The 22,204-nt window shown below is 41.3% G+C and overlaps 1 protein-coding gene and 1 long non-coding RNA gene across 2 annotated transcripts in view; one reads left to right on the top strand and one right to left on the bottom strand.

The window, feature by feature from the left end:
• Window positions 1-15,592, top strand: part of Abcb1a (ATP binding cassette subfamily B member 1A) — a 162,144-nt gene extending 146,552 nt beyond the window's left edge. Inside the window, 7 exon segments of the mRNA NM_133401.3 lie at window positions 2,129-2,229; window positions 3,445-3,585; window positions 7,611-7,767; window positions 8,174-8,371; window positions 10,092-10,298; window positions 13,535-13,681; window positions 14,379-15,592. Coding sequence (NP_596892.1) covers window positions 2,129-2,229; window positions 3,445-3,585; window positions 7,611-7,767; window positions 8,174-8,371; window positions 10,092-10,298; window positions 13,535-13,681; window positions 14,379-14,585 — 1,158 coding nt within the window. The 3' untranslated portion in view covers window positions 14,586-15,592.
• LOC148006238 (uncharacterized) overlaps window positions 1-22,204 on the bottom strand; it is a 901,378-nt gene that overhangs the window by 13,744 nt on the left and 865,430 nt on the right. The gene's annotated exons all lie outside the window — the stretch shown is intronic.

Raw genomic sequence — 22,204 nt, 5'->3', positions numbered from 1 at the left:
TTTGTTTATTTAGTGTATATGTGTGTGTACACGTGCTTGTGTGTTGTATACATGATTGTGCACGTGCTTGGCAGTATGCATGCCTATGTGGACGCCAACTGAAGCCAGAAAATGACGTCTGGGGTTTTGCCCTCTCGCTCTCCTCCTTGTCTTTGATACAAAGTCCATCTTTATCTTTAACTAAACCTCTCCTTTGTCAGTTTTGCTAAGCTGATTGGCCAATGAACTCTTGGGTTCCCCTCTTTCAGTCCCTCAGTACTGGGGTTGCGGGCATGAATGACTACATCTGCCTTTCCAATGTATGGGATGGCAATTCAAACTCAGGCACTCATGCCTGAAAAGCAAGCATCCCTCCCTCCCCACTGAGCTGTGCTCCCAACATTCTTACTGGTTCAGACAACTTCTTCTGTTTGTTGAACCCATTATAATTAAAAAATGTTTCTATGTGTGTAAGTGAAATTGTCTTTCGGGAGTTTCATTAAAAGTGACTATTTCCTTCAACTTCTTACTATCCATACTTCTCTAAAGTCGGTGTATATTATTTTTGAAATGTGCAAAGTTTATAAAATATTTTTCCTAATTACTTTCTTGGTAGCTCTAGATCAGAGAAAACTATTTTCATTTTTAAAACAAGTATCTTAAGGAATGTATTCTTTTTTTATTCTAGTAGTTTGTTTTGTACTAGTCTTCAAAACTGACTTAATTTATAGTGAAATATCTGTTACCAAATTCTGTAAGATTCAGTGATGCATAAATGAGATTTCATAAATATGGTTTTTAAGTAGCAAAATTGCACTAGGTTACTAGAATATGTCTTTAATAGAATCAGTTTTACCAGTGAAACCACCACAAGGAGACACAATAGATTAACTAGTATCTTAATTTTCATTTTTAGAGACATACAATTTTAAAAGGACTGTACAGACCTTCTGGTCCATATTCTCCCTTGATGATAAGCTAACAAGAAGGCATGGCGTTTGAGCGCTATGGCAGACAGAAATCCTTTCTGTACAGGCTGAAAGAAATCCTTTTGTGTGTCCTAAATGTTCTTGATGTTCTCACATCCCTTTACAAAGTATGCAACAGGTGGTGATGGACTGTCGTCCTAACTAAATAGCCTTGGTGGCAGGAAATTCCCAACTGAACATTTAAAAAGCTCTAAAATAATTGATATATCATGTTCACTAAAAGTTAATACAATCAAAACCGTGTTAGTGCATGATTTAATCCCAGCACTTGGGAGGCACAGGCAGGCAAATCTCTAAGTTTGAGGTCAGCTTGGGCTACAGAGTGAGTTCTAGGACAGCCAGGGCTACAGAGAAACCCTATCTTAGAAAACCAAAAAAAAAAAAAAAAAAAAAAAAAAAAAAAAAAAAAAAAGGACAATGAATTCATTAAAAGGCAATTTATTCCCCCTGACATCTTAGTCTTCCTATTAAGAATGTTTTATAAGAAAATCATTCATTATGAGAAAATGTTTATGAGCAAAGCAATATTTATTACAATGTTACTTATAGTAAAGGAATCCAAGCCACTGCAAGTAATGCCTACCTGGCCACAATGTAGCTATTAAAAACTCATTATTAATGGATATTAAGTGAGTTTGAAAAATACTGTTAAAATTGGTTAGACAGAATATAGAATTCAGTCTATTTTATTTAAGATGTGTATGTTTACAAAAACATATAAGCTACTTTGTAACATGTGCTTGTATGTAATTATTGATCATTTCCATTACTCTTTGAACATCTTTCAAACTTAAACTTGAGTAATTGTGAATGACAGTTACACAGAGAATAAGGGATAAATATCATAGTACTAGTTACTTAAATATCACCTTCACAAGGGACATACTTCTGTGAAAGATATGGTGGCTTTAGAAAAATGTGTCATGGTTTTGTGCCCTAGCTTCTCTTTCTGTCCAAGTGCAAGACAAAATTATCTGGTCTCTCTTAAGGATCTAAAATTCAGTTTCATAACTTATCATTCTTCTTCATACAGAATATAGCTAAGGATAAGGCTAAAGGATACAGGAGCATTAACTTATAATAGGTTACTGCTACTAATTGTAGACTTCCAATTAATTCTGTGTTTGTCTTTAACCCTAATAATTCTCGGTCTTTTACAGATCGCTACAGAAGCAATTGAAAACTTTCGCACTGTCGTCTCTTTGACTCGGGAGCAGAAGTTTGAAACTATGTATGCCCAGAGCTTGCAGATACCATACAGGTAAGAAAGACACCCTGAAGAGAGCTAAGGCTCTGAGGAGATTTCCAAGCAGGACTTTAGTTTTCAGGATTGCTTTTGCCAAAAGACAAAAGGTACATGAAGAAAGTACTAGAAGGAACACCAGAGACTGTCAAGAGAGAGATGAAGAGACCTGAGCTTAGTCAGGAGGCAGGAGCGTCTGTGACTTAAACCCAAGAAGGCTGGTGACACATGGGGAGGGGGAGAGGACAACTGTCAATGAATGCCTCTGGTGTCCAGTGGGATGATGACCCTGCTGTTTGCTGTATTTGGGGTGAAGTTTCTCTATAGAACATGAAATTGGAGGTGTTGTGTGATACAGAGGGATCTCCTGAGGAAATTTTCCGTTCCATTCTGTCCTGGGGAGACCTTCTCTTTTCCCTTTACCCCAGCAGTATCCAGGAGGGCTCTAAAGGGTGACCAGGACATGAACAAAACCAACCTTGAGTCCCAGCTTCTCCTCTAGGACAAGGCAAGAACTGGACCTTACTGAAGTGTTTTCAAGCACCTTTGTCACAATCATGGCAAGCCCCCTTTTTCTGAGAAAAGTTTCCCAAGTAGCAAAGACAAGAACAAAGTTGGTATGTTTAAACAGGAGTAGGGAGGTCAAAAGTCTGTCCATCCCCACCTGTCCCTGCCCACACCACCACACCCAAGACCTTTGTTCAGAAATTTCTGGAATGTTAATCCTTTGTAAAGCCTTTCCGGGCTCCAGACACGTGAGCACTTCTTTCTTCCCACAGTGCATTTCTCAGGAAGTCCCTCCACTGCGTTGACAATGTGCAGCTCATCTACACCCCCACCTGCAAGGACAGGCCTGGTCCCCTGTCACCCACAGCTTGAGTGGGCAGGGGAGATGTGTTGTGAGGTGTCCTCCTTCCTCTACAGGACACCTGTGCTGTGTGTCCCACAGTGCGGGACAGGCAAGGGCCATTCATTTGCTAATGTAAGGCAGGCTCTTCTCAGGGTTCCATCAACCCACTGAGATGTATAACCTGCACTAAAGAGGAAGACAGCACTGAGTCTCAGAGACAAGGCAGTTCCCCAAATTCACACAATTAAACAAAAGGGAATCCAGCTGAATTCCTTAAATGGAGTCCATAGCACATGCCATGCCTGCGTGCCTCACTGCCGACCCCACAATAAGCTGCTTGAATGACTGAGCAATGGAGTGAAATTGGATTGTCTTCTTCGCAGAAATGCTTTGAAGAAAGCGCACGTCTTTGGGATCACTTTCTCCTTCACCCAGGCCATGATGTATTTCTCCTATGCTGCTTGTTTCCGGTTTGGTGCCTACTTGGTGGCACGAGAACTCATGACATTTGAAAATGTTCTGTTGTAAGTATTATGTTCACTTGTATAATTTAACCCTGATGGTAAATCGAGGATGAGAATTTGTGTGGTGAAGTGTCCTGTTGAGCATTTGATAATTAAGGAAGTGACATTTTGCTTCTGGGTGTCCATATGGTACCAATAATACTCCACAGTTTATCAGAAAACTCTTCTATCTGATAAGATATTTCTCTGCTGGTAAAAATGAGCCAATTAAAGCCAGGTTGAGGTATTCATAATAGCAGGCTAATTGGAAGCTGTTGTCTGGTGGACAAATTCACTGGCTCAGGGAAAAAGGCTGGGAAGTTGCCGTGGGAAGGGAGACAGACAGAAGGGAGGAGGAAGAAAAAGAGAAAACATTTGTAAGAACAGAAAAAGTGGGGGGTGGGGGGATGAGACAGAGAGAGAATGTAAGCAAAACGTGTCTGGGTTATACAGCAAAGAGCCTCTGTGTTTTCCAAACACTGGGCTGGAAAGTTCAGGGTTGGGGGCAGGGTATCCTCCTGGTGACTGAGGGATGCTGGGAGAAGCTGGAGGCCAGATCTGCTTTGGTATTAAAATAACCTCTTGCCTCTGGGGTCCAAGATCAAACATCTCAGCCTTTTTTTGATAATCTATGACTACTTTCTGCTGACACTGGAGCATCATTATGGGGGTGGGGCGAAACGCTGGACCATTGGCCAAGTCTGGGAAGAATTTCACTGCTGTCTAGGCTGTGGGATCATCAGTGGGCAGGAGAGTGCAGGCACAGTTGAGGCAGTCTGTGAGGCGGGGTAACTGCTTTGGAACTGTCCTTGATGCAGGTTCTGAGGAAACATCTGGACTTGGCAGGGCGCTGGAGAAGATATATATGTCAGGAGTAGGAAATAGAGTTAAGGAGTTTAGGGAGAAAAACGTCTTTCCTGGGTGTGCATTTGAAACGTTTAGGCCCATAGCTTTGGTAGTTGCAGAAGGGGAGCATCCCAGGACCAGGGAAAGGGGACTCGATGGATCCCACCTTCAGCAATAGGAGTAGGGAAGGAAACGGGCTGATGGCAGCCCTTATCTGGAGTCTGTTTGACCTGGATTCAAGTGGATTCCCAGAAGCTTACAAGAATCTTCTTATAAGTTTACAAAAAGACAAATCCTTTGGTACTTGCATTTACCAACCTCGAACACCTTCCATCTGAAACATTTTTAAAATTTCTCCTATATCCCTTAAGTCACCTTCCTATCAACAGCCAAGGTTTTTATTTTCCCCACATCCTCTAACCTTCATAACTTGCAGTTACCAACCTCAAATTCCTTTCTAGACCTTCAAACGCTTTCTTAGAAGTTCTCATACCCTCAGCCCTTGCATAAATTTTACCTTTTCCTAACTAATCTTTTACCATGAGACACAGGCGGTTGACTACCAGGAGTAGTCATTGTAAAATGGGTTCCTTAAGACAAAGTTACTTCTTTCACTAGTTCAGTCTTCAAGCTCCTCAGAGATCTGAGAAGGATATAGTTTAATGTAAATGGTCTATGTGTTATTTAAAATGACAGACTTACCCATGACCTAGACAGTTACCCAACTAGGTTCCTTTGCAGTTGGTGGCTTAGTTGAGGACATAGGTCCCAGGCAGGATCAGTCTTCAGCTGCCATCCCAGCAAATCTGAGAGGCCTTCCTGTGGAGGAGGAACTTGAAAGACTGACCTTGCTTTGTCTTAAGCAACATGAGGCATGTCAGGTATCCTGTTTGTCCACAGTTCAGACCAGGCCTTAGCAGCAGGCAAGGCAACGGGCAGTCTTTCTCAGTAGTTATCATACCACGATCTAGGTAGAGTCCTTTCTTGTTGTGTCCGTATCTTCTTGGAGCTCTTGGTAAAGTCAGTGCTAGGATTTGAGACTCTCTGTCATCTTAATCATCTTAGGTTTAAGCATTTTAAAAAGCCATATTCAGCCGGTTTCTGAATGAATGTCTGACCTTCCGAATGTGTGCCTAGATTCAGTTCAGAGGTCTTCAGAAGGCCATGCTTTAGAAAAAGATCTTTTGTCCAGAAGGAATAGAATGGCTCCTTTAAAAAGCTTTCTGACTGGGCAACTAAGAGGCAGGTGATAAAGTAGCACATACACACACCTACATATACACACACACAGACACACCTAAACATACACACACACACAGACACAGACACACACACAGACACATATACACAGACACACCTAAACACACACAGACACACATACACACACAGACACACACACAGACAGACACACACAGACAGACACACACAGACATACACACACAGACACACACACACAGACACACACACACAGACACACACACAGACACACACAGACACACACACAGACACACACAGACATACACACACAGACATACACACACACAGACACACACACAGACACACACACAGACACACACACACAGACACACACACTCACACACATACACAGACACACACACTCACACACATACACAGACACACACACACATACACACATGAGAGAGAGAGAGAGAGAGAGAGAGAGAGAGAGAGAGAGAGAGAGAGGCCCCATAAAGTAGAAAGATTACTCAGAAACTGAAATCTCTCTTTCTCCTAGAGGGCTGTGTAATTTTGATGGTGGTGATGGTGGTGGTGGTGGTGGTGGTGGTGGTGGTGGTGGTGGTGGTGGTGGTGGTGGTGGTGGTGGTTTGGTTTTGCAGCTGACAGGAGAGAAAGACTGCCAGGCTTTTGTCTTGGGAAGGAGGGTAAAGAAGAAGTCAGAAGTTCGTCACTGTTATTTAGCAGTCGTCCCTTTCCTTGTTTGCCTGCCTGTCAGGGATCTGAACACATTCTAGTCTTTCTGAAGCTAGAGGAAATTTTAAGGGACAGTGGAAGCTCTGGATTAGGCTTTTCCCTCTGTGTTTCTGCAAACATTGAAACTTAAACTTGGGTCATGGGAAGAGGAACCTGAAAGAAACCCCACAACTGATGTCACCAAGTATTCAGATTGTTGGTCAAGGTTATACATGAGTTTTCCGAGCTTCAAGTTGACCTTCAAACCTGGCTAGATTTCCCTCTAGTAGTTTAGTATAGTCAATGCTGTGACAGTTTGTGTTGCAACCAAAACTAGGTAAGCCTGGCTGTACAGTGTGCCAATACACCATTTCTGCCCTATTTAAGCATTGACTTACTCTTGTGTTGAAGTTAATTCAAGATTAAAAGCATTCACCTTCCAACATAGGTTTCACAGGGGAATTGTGTGATTATGCCCAAAGATCAAAGTCAGACACCTCTGGAACTGCAGGACATTGATTTCAACACCATTTTGCTTATTTTTAACTCCAAGATTTCTAAAGTTACTGACACTTAATGAATCCCATGTTATAGTTTAAGAATGTAGCAGCTTCTCCAAAGCGGTATCATAGCTGTGTATTAAACAATGGCAACAACAAGGCTCTCTTTGTGTGGCTCATGTGATTTCTAAGAAGTGATCTCAGCAGCACTGACTGTATGTATTACTGATTGCCACCTTTATGCCATGTAATAATCAACCACTAAACTTCAGTGACATGGAACTATAGCTATTTATTCTGCTTGAAGTCTCTGGGTCACTTCTCTTTCTTTGGGTCGGGCATAGTCGATCTCTGCTGTGGTCACTGTTGTCTGCAGTGAGCTATAGGCTCATTGGCCAGGACAAAAAATACAAGTTAACAAAACATATGCTGAGTCACGGGCTTGGAACTGAGAACAGTCATTTCCACCACATCCTGTCCATGGAGCCATGTCACAAGGCCACTGCGGGGTCAAAAGGTGGAAAACAAATTTGTACTTCTTAGATGGACATTTAAGCAAAGGTCATGTTGTAAAAGTTGAAGATTACAGGACAGGTGAACATGGGCCAGTTTGAGTCATCTGCCATACCTGTGTGAAAACGTGAGGGAAGACGGTTTGTTTTACCTTGCCACTTTATCATGGCAATAACTCCATTATTATAGAAGTGCTATAACAATGTTAACATTGTAGCTGTCACAGACTGCACGGGCCTGTCTTTTATTTTCCAGAGTATTCTCAGCTATTGTCTTTGGTGCCATGGCAGTGGGGCAGGTCAGTTCATTCGCTCCTGACTACGCGAAAGCCAAAGTCTCGGCATCCCACATCATCAGGATCATTGAGAAAATCCCTGAGATTGACAGCTACAGCACGGAGGGCTTGAAGCCTGTGAGTTTGATGTGCTCAGTGGATATCTATCCCTAACTTCTCAATTAAAAGATGAAAAGGAAATTTAATAAAATTGGAAATTTAATGCCATAGATATAGATATAGATATATAGATATAGATATAGATATAGATATATAGATGTATGAGATTTACATGAGTTGGTTTGAATACTGACCATTGTAGTCTAGGAGAGTACATTGATACATTGATATTATATTAAGAATTCATGCACACACAAAAAGAATTCATGCTGTACAATTATTATCTCTTTTGATTGAATTCCAGAGATGTGGAATGAGGCTTAAGATGACAGGAGCTCACTTTTGACACCTAGTGCTAGGGTTACCACTAGACACTGTGTTTTCAGTATTGCAATCAGGCTAAATGTTACTGTTCTCATTGTAGAATATGTTGGAAGGAAATGTGAAATTTAATGGAGTCATGTTCAACTATCCCACCCGACCCAACATCCCAGTGCTTCAGGGGCTGAGCCTAGAGGTGAAGAAAGGGCAGACGCTGGCCCTCGTGGGCAGCAGTGGCTGCGGGAAGAGTACAGTGGTCCAGCTGCTTGAGCGCTTCTATGACCCCATGGCCGGAACAGTGGTGAGCATATTTTTGTATTCAGAACATTTCAGGTTTTTAATCATCTAAATTGGCTGGATACATTTGATCCTTGAACATAGGCCATGTTTTTTTCTGATTCCTGAAGTAAAAGCCACTGTTAAATAATGACAACCCAGGCTTTGTGTACAGTCTATGTCAACTGAACTAGCCAACGTACCCAGCTTCTCTCTCAACACGCTGCCCCTCTGTCCTCTGTTGCAGCCAGCCTTGGCCAGCTATCTTCCTTGCCATGGTGAGACTTCAGCAGACGGTACAAGAGCTGCCAAAGCCCAAAGTAGCCAGAAAGATAAAGAGAGTTGGAGGAGATGGGAATGGGAGGAAAAATCAGGAGCAGGATGCATTTCAATGCAACAGTAGTTTGCAAGGGCACAGGCTGTTTAAGTAAGACAAGGACTGAGACGTCATGATATGACATGTAGCAATCTGTGGCTTATTTTCACCACCCTACTCTCAATGATGTGTTGGTGGGCAAGCAGTTCAGCACGGTCGACAGATGGTTAAGAAGGATGTAGAGATTTGAGCATGGACTATAAAGATGATGGGGATGGGGGGCAGGAGAAGTTCAGGGAACTGGTGGAGAGGAGCCCCAAGCATTTTCATGGCAGGATAAGCCAATCTACTGACATAAAGGACATGTTCTATTTATGGTGGAATAAGTCAATCTACTGGCATAGAGGACATGCTACATGGTACAACAAAACAAATAGGACTCCCAAAATTTGATAGACACATAAGGAGAGTGGGTAGGGAAATGGGGAATGCCCTTTTGGTTCCGCAATTAAAATGGTGAGGGAGTAATCAGGCTTCTATATTCAGCAAAACTTTGAGAAATTATCTCAGGTGCTGGGCATGAGAGAAAAATCTTGTAGGAGGTAATGAATTTAAATAATTACAATGAGAGACAGGATTGGAAAAGGAACCAAAGAAACAGAATTTAGAGCATGGAATACTTATTATGTATTATTTAGTTACGAGTACTCAGACTATAGAAAAACCACAGAAGCAGTAGCAATGACCCATAGATCCAGGGGGCCTTGGCGGCAGTAGTGACTGAGATGAAAGCGGACTTTTCACCTGCCATTCATCTATGGTTCTTTTCAACTTCTCCTAATAATTATTCTCTGCTGCTTAGAAAACTTTTTCATTCTTTTCAAAAACAGTCATGACCTTTACTTGGTCAATTCTTTAATGGTTGTAGAGCTCTGTTTCTTACCTTACTGCCTTTTAGAAAACTATCCCCTATGAGTTCTGATTTCTAGTTTTATCACTGAAGTTTTAACACAGGATTAAATTATGTTACCACTACATTCAAAATTAGTAAAATGTTGGCTCTCAAATGCTGATTAAATTCCCAAAAAACATAAATATATTATTGATATATTATTAAATGTTTTTGTGAAGAATTATAAGGTCCAGGTATTGGTAGTTTATGACTATAATCTCAATATTTGAGAGGCTGAGGCAAGAGAACTCCCATGAGGTAAAGGCTAGCCTGAACTACATTGTGAGTTCAGGGCCAGCCTGGGCTATAAAGTAAGACCTTATCTCAGAGTTGTAGAAGTAGTGAGAGACAAATCAGAAAAGATTAACAAAAAAAAAGCCTTTTCTTTAATATCATAATAACCACAAGACTTTTAGTAATTTTGCTAAATCTGAATGATGCTGGTCCTGAAGCTGATCCATGAACCCTCGCTTTCAGTTTCTAGATGGCAAAGAAATAAAGCAACTCAATGTCCAGTGGCTCCGCGCCCACCTGGGCATTGTGTCCCAGGAGCCCATCCTGTTTGACTGCAGCATCGCCGAGAACATTGCCTACGGAGACAACAGCCGTGTCGTGTCTCATGAGGAGATCGTGAAGGCAGCCAAGGAGGCCAACATCCACCAGTTCATCGACTCACTGCCTGAGGTATGTACCTTGGGTTCAGTAGTTAGCAGCCCCTTTAACTTATTTTGTGATGATCCACACCCCATTCTGGGGATGAAACCCAGGGCATTGCCCGTAATAAGCAAGTGCTCTACCACCTAGCTATACCTCTTGGCTTGCCATCAGAAACTTAAAAGTCTGTTGCCCCAAAGTAAATTAGCAACCAAAATATTATACTAGCATAGAAGCATTTATCCATACTTCTTATTCCAGGTAGGTTATGCTTACCTGTCATTGTGAGAAAGAAACAGAATATTAGTCATATTGAAGTATAAAAGACAGGAATTTTGAGAACTGGAACAGTCCTTTAGTTTTTAAGCTTGAGTATGCCCCTGTTTCAGGCCTGGGGAGACATCTGAACACCTTTTCCCAGGTAAGGGTAGGTAGGCACCATCCAGTCTGCACTGTAGGTTCACTGCTGCAGCGGAGGAAACGATCGTGGCTGTTCTGTAGTCCCCTCAAAGATTCGAGCATCGCTGTGGAATCAGTCCAGACAAGAGTTCTCCACCCATGCCTGAAAGAAGGCTCTGAATAGAGCCAAGTCACTAGGATGACTATGGTATTATTGATCTATAACTGATCTACCATCCTCTTGGAGATGACTATCAAAGTCTTCCCTGAGCTATTATCCTATTGACTTTTCTGAGTACTTCCTGTAAGTTAGATAAACTGAACCTCTCACCTAGTGTACCTACTTGGGTGTTACCGTTTTTCACACGTCTTACATAACTGATATAAACTCTCCCATTACCACTGTCCATTATTACAGGAAGTGCTCATGATAGAATTGTAGCCCCAAAGCAACCACGCAAGCATGACAACACCAGCTGGCCCAAACACTTCCTAAAACTTTCGTTACCTTTGGTCTTCTCACAGATAACTGCTATTCTCAAGAATATTACCTGGGAGGAGGCCTGTCCCCTTCCTCTCCTCCGTGAAGTCCAACCATGAATGATTAACTCTTTTTGAGGCTCAGCCATTTAAAGTGCAAAACCCTAGTCACTGTTTACTGATAAGAGTCACTGACTCAAAGCCTGAATGTAAATCACATCACCTTGGAAGTTGTTAGGAATATGACCCTAGCTCTGGTGAAGAAGAAAAATTTGAGAGAAGAATGCAGGGCTCTGAGACCTAAATCCCAGAGCATAAGTGATGCAGCCTACAACATAGAACCACTACGTTTCTTAAATATATTTTGTCCTCTGTTATTTGACTATCAAAAGGACCTACCTCTGGATTCCAATCTTTCTTTTTTTTTTTTTTTTTTTTTTGAATTGTGGAAATTTAATTTAGGATTTTTTTTTTTATTAACTTGAGTATTTCTTATATACATTTCAAGTGTTATTCCCTTTCCCAGTTTCCGGGCAAAATCCCCCTCCCCCCTCCCCTTCCTTATGGGTGTTCCCCTTCCAATCTTTCTGATACTCAGAGTACTTCTGTGGACATCAGGATTTTTATTCTCAGTGTTCTTGACCAACTCGATTCTCCAAGCATCTTTTTCTCGGTGACTGGGCATAGAAATTAGCTTGCTTTGCCATAGTCAGTTTCCTTCTCCATGTAGAGTTAACCCTGACCATAGAGGTCCCATAAGGATCACTGCTCAGTCCCTGTAGTCTGGACTCTGCACTCACTCAGAGTGGAACACAGAAGAGCTCCTGGATTCAGAGGCAGATCCAGGTTTGGGATGGAACCTTTATCAAGAATCTTCCCAGAGCTTACCAAGGGCCTTCTCTACAAATAGGAAACTTGTTCTGCCACCATAGTACTAGGTCTGTCAAATACAGCAAATAACAGAAGATTCCAGGGTTTGGAGAGATAGTTCAGTCACTTCAGTGCTTGAGGGATAACCATTAGGCTCTGAGTTCAATCCTCAGCACCAAACAGCAAGGTGGAGCTCATGCATGCAATCTCTGCCTTGGGGAAACATGTACAGGAGGATCCCTTAGACTTCACATCTATCTGCAACATCAACAACAACAAAAAACTGGACAGTTCCCAGGTTACACAGGCATGTGCACATGCGCGCGCGCACACACACACACACACACACACAGAGAGAGAGAGAGAGAGAGAGAGAGAGAGAGAGAGAGAGAGAGAGAGAGTACTCACTAAAAGCCTGGTTTTAATAGTCAAAAGGCAGGTATAAACATCCAAGGCAACATTTTGACTCTAATCTTAACATATTAAGGCTCAAAATTGGGAAAATATTGTCACCTCATGGTACGTGATGTTATATCCTAGGTATATCTTGTAATCTCTGTCTCACGTCATACTGACCTGTAATTAGTAATGGTTGCCTATGTAGGAAGCAGGACAGGAAGATTTTTGAGAAGAATGTGAAGCAAAAAGTTTTTTGAGGACTACTTGACTTTTCAAAGCCAAATATTTCAGTATAATTCCTCAATATCTATTAAACATATGGGATTGTTGGTTCGTAAAAACAAAGACCCAAATCTTATCATTCTAATAATTTTTCTCTTTCTCACTTTAAAATGCTTCACAGGGTATCAACTGCAGGTTATGAATAGGACAAGCATTGATAATAATGCACAGCTATTTAAATTTCCTGCCAATCTTGTCCTAAATGTTATGAAACCAGAGGGTGAAAGTTAACACCATTGCAATATCCCTACAGCAATAAATTTTGATTAACTCATACTAAAGCATATGATCTTAGGGTTTCTATTTTCCAGACACAGGATAAAGCCAAGTACACTAGCATATGTCTGTAAGGAGTAGTTCAGGACTAGCTTGGTCTATGTAGGAAGTGTGAGATTTCCCTGAGAAATATAGTGAGACCTTATTAGAAGAAAGAGAGTGACAAGATGGCTCCATTTGATTATCTCAGAAAGACCTAACCATTACAAGTTGCCCCGTGACTTCCCAACAAATAAAATGTAAAAAATACATTAAAAATAACAGGAATATTACATCTACAATTTTAGAACTTTTTTGTTTTTTTCTTTGAACCTGTTTTAACCCAATTTAGACCTGACTACTGTATTATATTATACTATATTGTATTATATTATATATATATATGTATATATATAAAGTGAATTAATCTTAGAATTTATTTTTATACTTGGATTTTGACAGTTAAATCCATATTCTACGTTATATATTGTGTTTATTAGAAAACTGTATATTCCGTGATCAGACTCTGTTTGCACTTTGCCATCAGCTCTGTCTTCCTAACAACCAACTTCCGTTCACAGAAATACAACACCAGAGTGGGAGACAAAGGGACTCAGCTGTCGGGCGGGCAGAAGCAGCGCATCGCCATCGCGCGCGCCCTCGTCAGACAGCCTCACATCTTACTTCTGGATGAAGCGACATCAGCTCTGGATACGGAGAGTGAAAAGGTGAGGACTTAAGTCAGGCTCTTTCTCTGCCTTAGTAGAGGACACTGCTCCAGACAGCTGTTGCTCATGGTGGCTCCCAGTGGAGCTTAAACATGTCTGCCGCTGGCACTTAGGAGACCTCCAGTGATGAGAGGCAGATTAGTCATGAACCCCGTGTTTTCCTCGGTGCTCCACCCACAGTCCGCATGCTGGCGTCAGTCTGCTCCTGCAGGCAACAGCTCTGTAGCCTATGAGGAGCTCAAGGTGAGATGGTCGGAGTCTGACAGTGCCCTAAGAGGGCCACTGCTGCTGCCTTCCAGCTTGAGAAAGAGATGAGCTATCTGAAAGGCAGATGGTCAAGAGATGTTTTCTGCCTGCTGTGATGGCTTTGTCTGGTGCCCCAGTTTCCTGTGTGCTGTGGAGCTGGGCTGGAGGACTGTCTTGAGGGTTGTTATGTATGTGGCAAGGCACAACGAGTGTTTTTAAATGATTGGGTATTTCCTGCCCTTACCTTACTATTAGATTATCTCTGTCACAAAACTCATCCAAATTGAGGATTACTTCTTTTCTGACAGATACCTTGGTTTCTAAATTCTGCTTTATTTCACCACCATAACTGTTGAGGAACAGTGGACAAATCCTGGGTCTAGTTATGGAGGGGGATCTGTAGGAAGAGGGGTGTTTCCATCATTAACTCTTTGGTGCGATTGTGAAACAGGTCGTCCAGGAAGCGCTGGACAAAGCCAGGGAAGGCCGCACCTGCATTGTGATCGCGCACCGCCTGTCCACCATCCAGAACGCAGACTTGATCGTGGTGATTCAGAACGGCCAGGTCAAGGAGCACGGCACCCACCAGCAGCTGCTGGCCCAGAAAGGCATCTATTTCTCGATGGTCAGTGTGCAGGCTGGAGCAAAGCGCTCATGAACTGTGACCATGCGAGATGTTAAATATTTTTAATGTTTGTATTAATATATGACACTTAATCAAAGTCAAAAGGAAAACACTTACTAGAATAGTCAGTTATCTATTTCCTGTCACAAAGGAAAGCATTTAGTCCATTTTAGAGTCTTCAGAGACTTTGTAATTAAAAGAACAAAAATAGATACATCATCAAATGGAGAGTAATAGTTTAAAATGCACTATAAAATTTACAAAAGAGTTAAAAGTAAATATTTGATAATATATACTTTTATTTATACTTTCTCATTTGTAACTATAACTGATTTCCTTGCTTAACAAATTATGTATGTATCAAAACTACTGAAATGTTTGTATAAAGTATATATATATAGTGAAACTGAATGTTTATATTTTTTGACTTGTTTTGCTCAAAATGCATGTGAAATTATATATTCTACCAACTGGAGTATTGTACATAATTTTAGCCTTTAAAACTTAGTCTATGGGGGAGGGGTCACTCTATGGGTAATGTGCCTGATAATACACAAACATGAGTATCTGAGTCTAGATCCCTAGCACCTATGTAAGCAGAAAGGTGTGGTATGTTTGTAATGCCAGGGCTAGAGGCAGAAACAGACAGATCCTATGGGCTCCGTGGTCAGCTAGCCTAGCCAGCATAGGGAGCTCCAGGTTCAGTGAGAAGACTTGTCTCAAAAATAAGAGGGAAAAAGCAAATGAGGTTGTCACAAATGTGTACTCGTCATACAAATGCCATCCATGCAAATGTATACACACACACACTCACACACTCACACACACACACACACACACACACATACACACACACACACACATACCCATTAACAGAGGACTAGCAAGGAAAAGGAAGGGGATTAACAGGAGTGGGACCAGGACAAAGGAGGTTACTTGGATGAATATGACTGAAGGATGTTATGTACATGTATGAAAATGCCGTACTGAAACACTATGATGTATACTTAATATATGCTAATAAACATTTTTAAAAGGAAGAAAAAATAACCATAATTTTCAACAAGAGGATCTGATAATGAAAAGACCTAAGTATTCCAACAGATAATGCTTAGGCATGGTAAGTGCTTTCAGTCACTCAATGGCTTTTCTAAACACCATTAAGGGACGTACTGAGAAAAATCAGGGAAACACTTTTATTCACGCTAGTGTCAAAACAATAAAAAGTATTCCTAATCAAGGAAGTAAAAGACCTCTGTAATGAGAACTTTGAAACACTGAAGAAAGACCTTGAAGAAAATCCTAGAAGGAGAAAGACTTCCAATGCTCACAGATCATCAGAAATCATTTGATGAAGATGGCTTTCTTACCAAAAGCGACCTACAGATTCAATGTGACCCAAATCATAAACTCAGTGACCTATAAAAGTTAATCCTAAAACTCATATAGAAACACAGAGATACCAAATATCCAAAATAGTCCTGAGCAGAAATAACAATGCTGAGTTTTCATAATCCCCCATTTCAAGTTATATTATAGAACAATACTAACAAAACAGCATGCATTGATGAAAACAGAGACATATAGACAAATATAATACAGTAGAATACCTAGAAATAAACTCATGCATAGACTTTTCTCATAGATGTCAAAATATACAAGTTGTGCAAGAGACCGTTTCTCCAGTAACTGGTTCCTGGAGAACTGGATTTCCACAGGTATGACAGTGGATCTCACTCCAATGCTCTGTACCAAAATAATTTAAAACACATCAAAGGCTTGAGTGTAAAGCCTGAGACTTTGAAATTGATAGAGGAAAATATATAAAAACCACTTCAAGATATAAGTATAGGCCAGGATGTGCTGAAATAGACTCCAGCTGTACAGATTATTATTATAATTTCCCCCCACAGGATGAGAAAATAGTCTTTTCCAGGTAGGCATATGACAGAGGATCAATATCTATTAAGAACTATAGTATATTGGAAATTATAAAGAACACAAAATTATACACACATATACACAAATCAGTCAACAAATGAGCACACAAAATAAACAGTTCTCAAAAGAAGTCCAAATGGCCACTAAATGCAAATTATTCAAGGTATTTAAAATTCATATGTAAACACAAAACACGTGAAATAATCATTATGATCTTAGACCGAAAGAACAAAGCTGGAAGAATTACAGTATCTGATTGCCAGATATTACAGACCACGGTCACATGAACAACCTGGCGCTAGTAGTAGAAAACAAGCACATAGACCATTGGAGCAGAAAAAAGGTCCCGGGAATGAATCCATGCTTCTTCAGTCAAGTGATTCCTATGCAAAGTGCACAGAACATGAATCAGAGAAAAGGGAGGCTCTTCAGCAAATGGCTGTGTGAAAACTGGATATCTACACATGAAAGATTTCAACTCGATTTCTGTCTCTCACAAATGAAAATCAATTCCAAGTAAGTAAAAGACTTTTAATGTAACGAATACCTCAGAGCTGGAATCCACTTGAAGAAAGCAGAGGAGAAACACCTTAACATGCTGACACAGACACCTTCCTGGATATGAGGCCTACAGCTCAGGAAATAAACCTAAGCATAAGCAAGTACTATTACATCCAATTATAAAGCTTTTACCCATCAACAGAAGTAGCCCAATGGAGACTCAACCTAAAGAGTGGGAACAAAATCTTTCCCATTTGGCACATAGCTACTAATCCAGACTATACAAACCACATAAAAGCAACAACAAGAAAGTAAGTAATCCAATTTAACTTCACAACTGGCAAATAATCCAAATAGATATTTCTCAAAAAGAAAGTAGCAAGCCACCTCTATTATGGAAACATCTTGCCATGCTTGTCCTTGTTGCGACTTATAGGTTGATCGTTGATTGCTTTTCTCTCTTGACAACATGCATAGCACCTTAAAAAAACAAGAGAGTTAGCCTTCACAGCTGTTCAAAATGCAGAAAACAACTTTCTGGGGCTGTGAAACTCCAGGTGATACCTCTCCAACAATACCATGAGCTCAGGGATCATCATGCACAAGAGGAGGAAAGACGGTAATAGCCAAAGGACAAGAAAGTCTCTTATGAGATGGTACCTTCTACACATGACAAGGACAGTGCACCCATGAAATCACAACATTATGGTCTCCTAAACAAAACCTGCACAATAACAACACCTGTTGACATACCATCATGGATGGGGGGAAGCTCACATGGCTCTACTCCTAGATGAAGAGCTACGGGCAATCTCAGTGGGGACTGAGAGGGAGACTCAGTCTTCTCAAGAGATGGGTATCCAATAGGTTAGTCAACTCCAAGTGGCCAGCCCTAAACACGCCGACATAAAAGCAACACAAAATGAACTCATCAGACTGTATTTATAGACACATATGTGCGTATACATATATACATAGCGATCGTTGAAGAGGTCATGAAAGGTGGGTTTGAAAGATGGGAAGGAAGGGGGAATGAAATTTTAAATAATTTAAAAAAAATTAAAGAGAAGTATGGCATGATCTCCTTTTCTGGAACACGGATGGATGGGGAGACCATCATGTTATGAAAACTAAGCCAAACTCTGAAGAACAAGTACAGTATGTTTCCTCTCAAATACTGAAAGTATGAGGAGATGAGGTAGGGGTGAGGAGACATCTAAAAGAAAGGAGAGAGGACAAAAAGATAAGGTAGTGGGTAAAAAGGACAAAATATAGGTAGGGTGTTTTCTCTCATGTGCAGATGCTGTAGTGGGGCTCCTTGTGTGGTGAAAGGAAGAACATGTCCAGAGTAGAACGAGACACATGGGAAGTCTCATCATGCGGCCCATCACTTCGTGTCTCAACTCAAAAGCTAACAAAAGGAAAACATAAAATGGCTAAAAACATGAAAATGCTAATCACCCTCAATCCATCAGGAAGATGTAGATGAGAACTAAGCTGGGAGGTGGAGAGAGGTAGGTGCTGGCCAGCCAGACTTGCCTAACTTAGTGAGCTCTAGGTAGCAAAGAGCAACCATCAGAAAACAAGAGGGACAGCTCCTGGGAAATGACGTCCATGTTTGTCTTCTGGCTTCCACATGCACCCTGCACACAGAAATACACACAAAGAAGGGAAAAAGAGAGTTATACATTTCGCCAACTGGTTAACATCTAGAAGTTGCCCCACCTACTTCAAGGGCAACAAAACAGCCACAGACATTTCCCCGACCCTCCCTTTCCACTCATAACCACAATGGCTTGGATTTCCTGATAGAGAGGAAGACAAGTTCCTCTCCACAATGGTCACCCAGAGAGTAAATAAAATAAAATAAGAAACCAAAAGTGTTAAGTGGCAGCCAGCATCCTCTTCCCTCGGTGCTCATTGACTTGTGTTCCTCTCCCAGAAGCTGCAAGGGATGGAGGGAGCCCCTCGTTGTTTTGGCTGTAACTGGGAAGGGCAATGAACCTGGCTTTTAGTGTCTTAGGTCTGGGGTGCTACCCAGTAGCTTGGGTATTCCCACTCAACAAAGAATAGAGCAGGATTTGAGCTACACTACCTTAAACCTATCCTAAATGGGGAGGTGGTGGTGGTCTCATGACTACCTCTCAACCCTGTGTTGGTCTCAGCTCGCTCGTTACTTATCTTCTCTACAGGATGAGTGTGGATACCACCGGCAACTCTGCAAAGTTTTGTGGAAACTCGATGGGACGATTTTCATATGTTTGTTGAAGCTGCCAATAAGTACCTAGACTTCTAAAGATGATTTCTTCTGCTCAAAAGAGTGAGGACACGAAGATAGTAACGTCTGACTGAAAACCACAGGAATGACAGTTTCAAACAGTCAGGTGTCAAGGGGGAATATGAGGATGAGAAAGAAGATAGCTGGGACCAGGGGGTCTTATATAAGCTAATGATTTATGCCAAGTACATTGAGGGGTGGACATAGAGACAACGTGTGTGTGTGTGTGTGTGTGTGTGTGTGTGTGAGAGAGAGAGAGAGAGAGAGAGAGAGAGAGAGAGAGAGAGAGAGAGAGAGAGCACTCCCTGGTTGTCCCAGAACTCACTCTGTAGACCAGGCTGTTCTTGAACTCCGTGATCTGCCTGCCTCTGCCTCAGTGCTGGGATTAAAGGTGTGGACCCTGCTGCCAAGCACATTTATTATGCACACAGACTCATACATACTATTTGAAGGGGAAAGTGGCCAAGGTCAGCAGAGAGCGGAGTCAGACAATATTGGCAAAGAGAACACAGGTTACCTCAATACATAGCTGCCTCAGAACTGGTAACTATAGCCCAAGGGGGAAGAGTTGGATCACCAGAAACCATAACCTTAATTTTCTTCTAGGGCCTGGCTCCAGGCCCTGGCTCCAGCCTCACTCAGGACCTTGCCACATCTGCTACTGGACAAAGACACAGAATGTAATGTTCCTTCTGTTCTTTTATCATGGCCACTAGAAAGCCTTGAGTTGATCTTGCTCCCAACCACACCATCATGGGTCTGGGACAACATACTTCAAGATGTGTTTTGAAAACTTGATTCTAACATGTCATCGGCACAGTCTCGCCAGTTTGTCGCCGTTCTGTTCATTTGTGATAAACACTGTATGGCTTATCGCCAGCATTTCCCTCTTTTTGTCACTTTCAGTTTTGATTTTTTATAGAGCTTCATGGGAGTCATCTGACAAAAGTCTAATTGATGCAAATGGCCAATCGTTTTGTGACACTAGTAATAAATCATTCGTGTTCTGCCACTGACTTACCAGATAGTAAACATGTGTATCTATTTGTGTGCTGATGGACAAATTAATTTATCATTTGTGAGCTAGTATGTACTGACTAAAGTCTAATAATTCTCTTTACTATTGAGTAGACCTAATATTCCCTAATTGCTCCATTTCAGAAAGCTCCAAGATAATTCTGTAATATCTTTTCTTCCTTAAAAAAATTAGAATCCCTTTGACACAGTTTCCTTCAAACAGTACCTACAAATATTCTGGTTAGAACTGCACCAAATTTAGATTGTATCAAAGTAATGACTATATGATATCTTTTTCCTTCTCTCATACTTACTTGGTAGAGTTTTATAGTATTTATCTGAGCTCCAGATTGACATTATGAGTAGACATTTTGTCCTCTACAATTCCTAAGTAGTTATAATTTCACATAGAAGATCAATTAGTTTGTTTAAAGTAGGCCTTATTTGTACTTACTGTTTTTTAAACATGTTTTCAGTTCATTTTTAAATAAGTAGTTGTTTTCGTAGTACTTTGAACATTGAGAGGCATCTAGTTAAACACTCAATAGGTATTAATACAATTGTTACAATTTTTTGCTATTATATGAATGAGTTGTCAGGACAAGTGGCATGAAAACGTATGTGGAACAGCTTCAGAAGCTGAAAAATTGATTCCAAATTCCCACCAGCTAAAGTCAGCAAGCACGGGCATGGTGCTGTGCGAGTACCTTACTCTTGGTGCTCAGGAGGCAGGGGTAGGAGGCTCATAAGTCCAAATACACACATGTGCATTGTGGTACCGCAAGTCTCTTTAAAAAGGAAGGAAGGAAGGAAGGAAGGAAGGAAGACAGGAAGGAAGGAAGGAAGAAAAAGAAAGGAAGAAAAAAGTACGGAAAAAGAAAAGAGAGAAAGAAAGAAAGAAAGAAAGAAAGAAAGAAAGAAAGAAAGAAAGAAAGATAACAAATGCCTTTAATTCTAGCACTTGTAAGGCAAGCGGAGTTTGAGGTCAGCTTAGTCTAAAAAGTGGGTTCCAGAACAGTCAAAGCTACAAAGAACCTGTCTCAAAAAAAAAAATCAGTTTATGCAAGTAAACAGCCACCATCTGCGAGCATATTATAAAGCACAAACATATTTCACTTTTGCCAAAAAATAATGGCACCTGTGACATCACACTTGTCACACTAGATGTGACCTCTTTAACTGGGACTATAAGCAAATAGCACTCTAAGACAGATGTGATAGGCACACTGACCCATCACACACTCAGACATAAGGATGCTTGCCCAGGGCATGTTTTCTCTGAAAAGGCCATCTACCTCACCAGGTTTTGTCTCAAACATGTTTTCTCCTGTCCATAGTATGCAGCACACTTTAAATGGACACAAAAACTGCCTGCCACCGAGACAGACATTTGATAGTTAATATTACTAATTAAGGCTAGAAAGACAGGACCTGTAGATACTATGGATACCGAGAGAAATCAGGAGCACTCGGTAAATTAGAATCAGGGAAACTGATGTGGCTGTGAGTTTACTGTTTATGTAGTATGTTCTGCCATGTCGGATTGACACGGCAACCGTCTATGTTTCTGATGTGGTACTCGTGAATTAGTTTTACTTAGGCCCAGGAGTGGGAAAAGATGAGGTGAGTAGATATTCATGGAGTAGACATGGGAGACAGCATTCCCAGTGAGCAGAGCGCGAGTGGAGCAGGAGCGGAGCAGGAGCGGGGAGCAGAGCCGGGAGCGGGGAGCACGAGCCGGGAGCACGAGCGGAGCACGAGCGGGGAGTACGAGAGCAGCACGAGGCCAGTGCAGGAAAGTAGAAGACACTGGAGCAACAGTCAGTTTCACTCGTCATAATGGAATAGAGGGAGACACAACAGGTAATAGAAGCCACACTCCCAAGCTGCTGCGTCATGCAGAGAGGTGTTTGGA

The sequence above is a fragment of the Rattus norvegicus genome, chromosome 4 (assembly GCF_021556685.1).
Source record: "Rattus norvegicus strain SHRSP/BbbUtx chromosome 4, alternate assembly SHRSP_T2T, whole genome shotgun sequence".
In the NCBI taxonomy this organism is placed as follows: domain Eukaryota; kingdom Metazoa; phylum Chordata; class Mammalia; order Rodentia; family Muridae; genus Rattus; species Rattus norvegicus.
The sequence above is the reverse complement of the archived record's forward strand: the minus strand, read 5'-3'. Positions and strand labels throughout refer to the sequence as shown.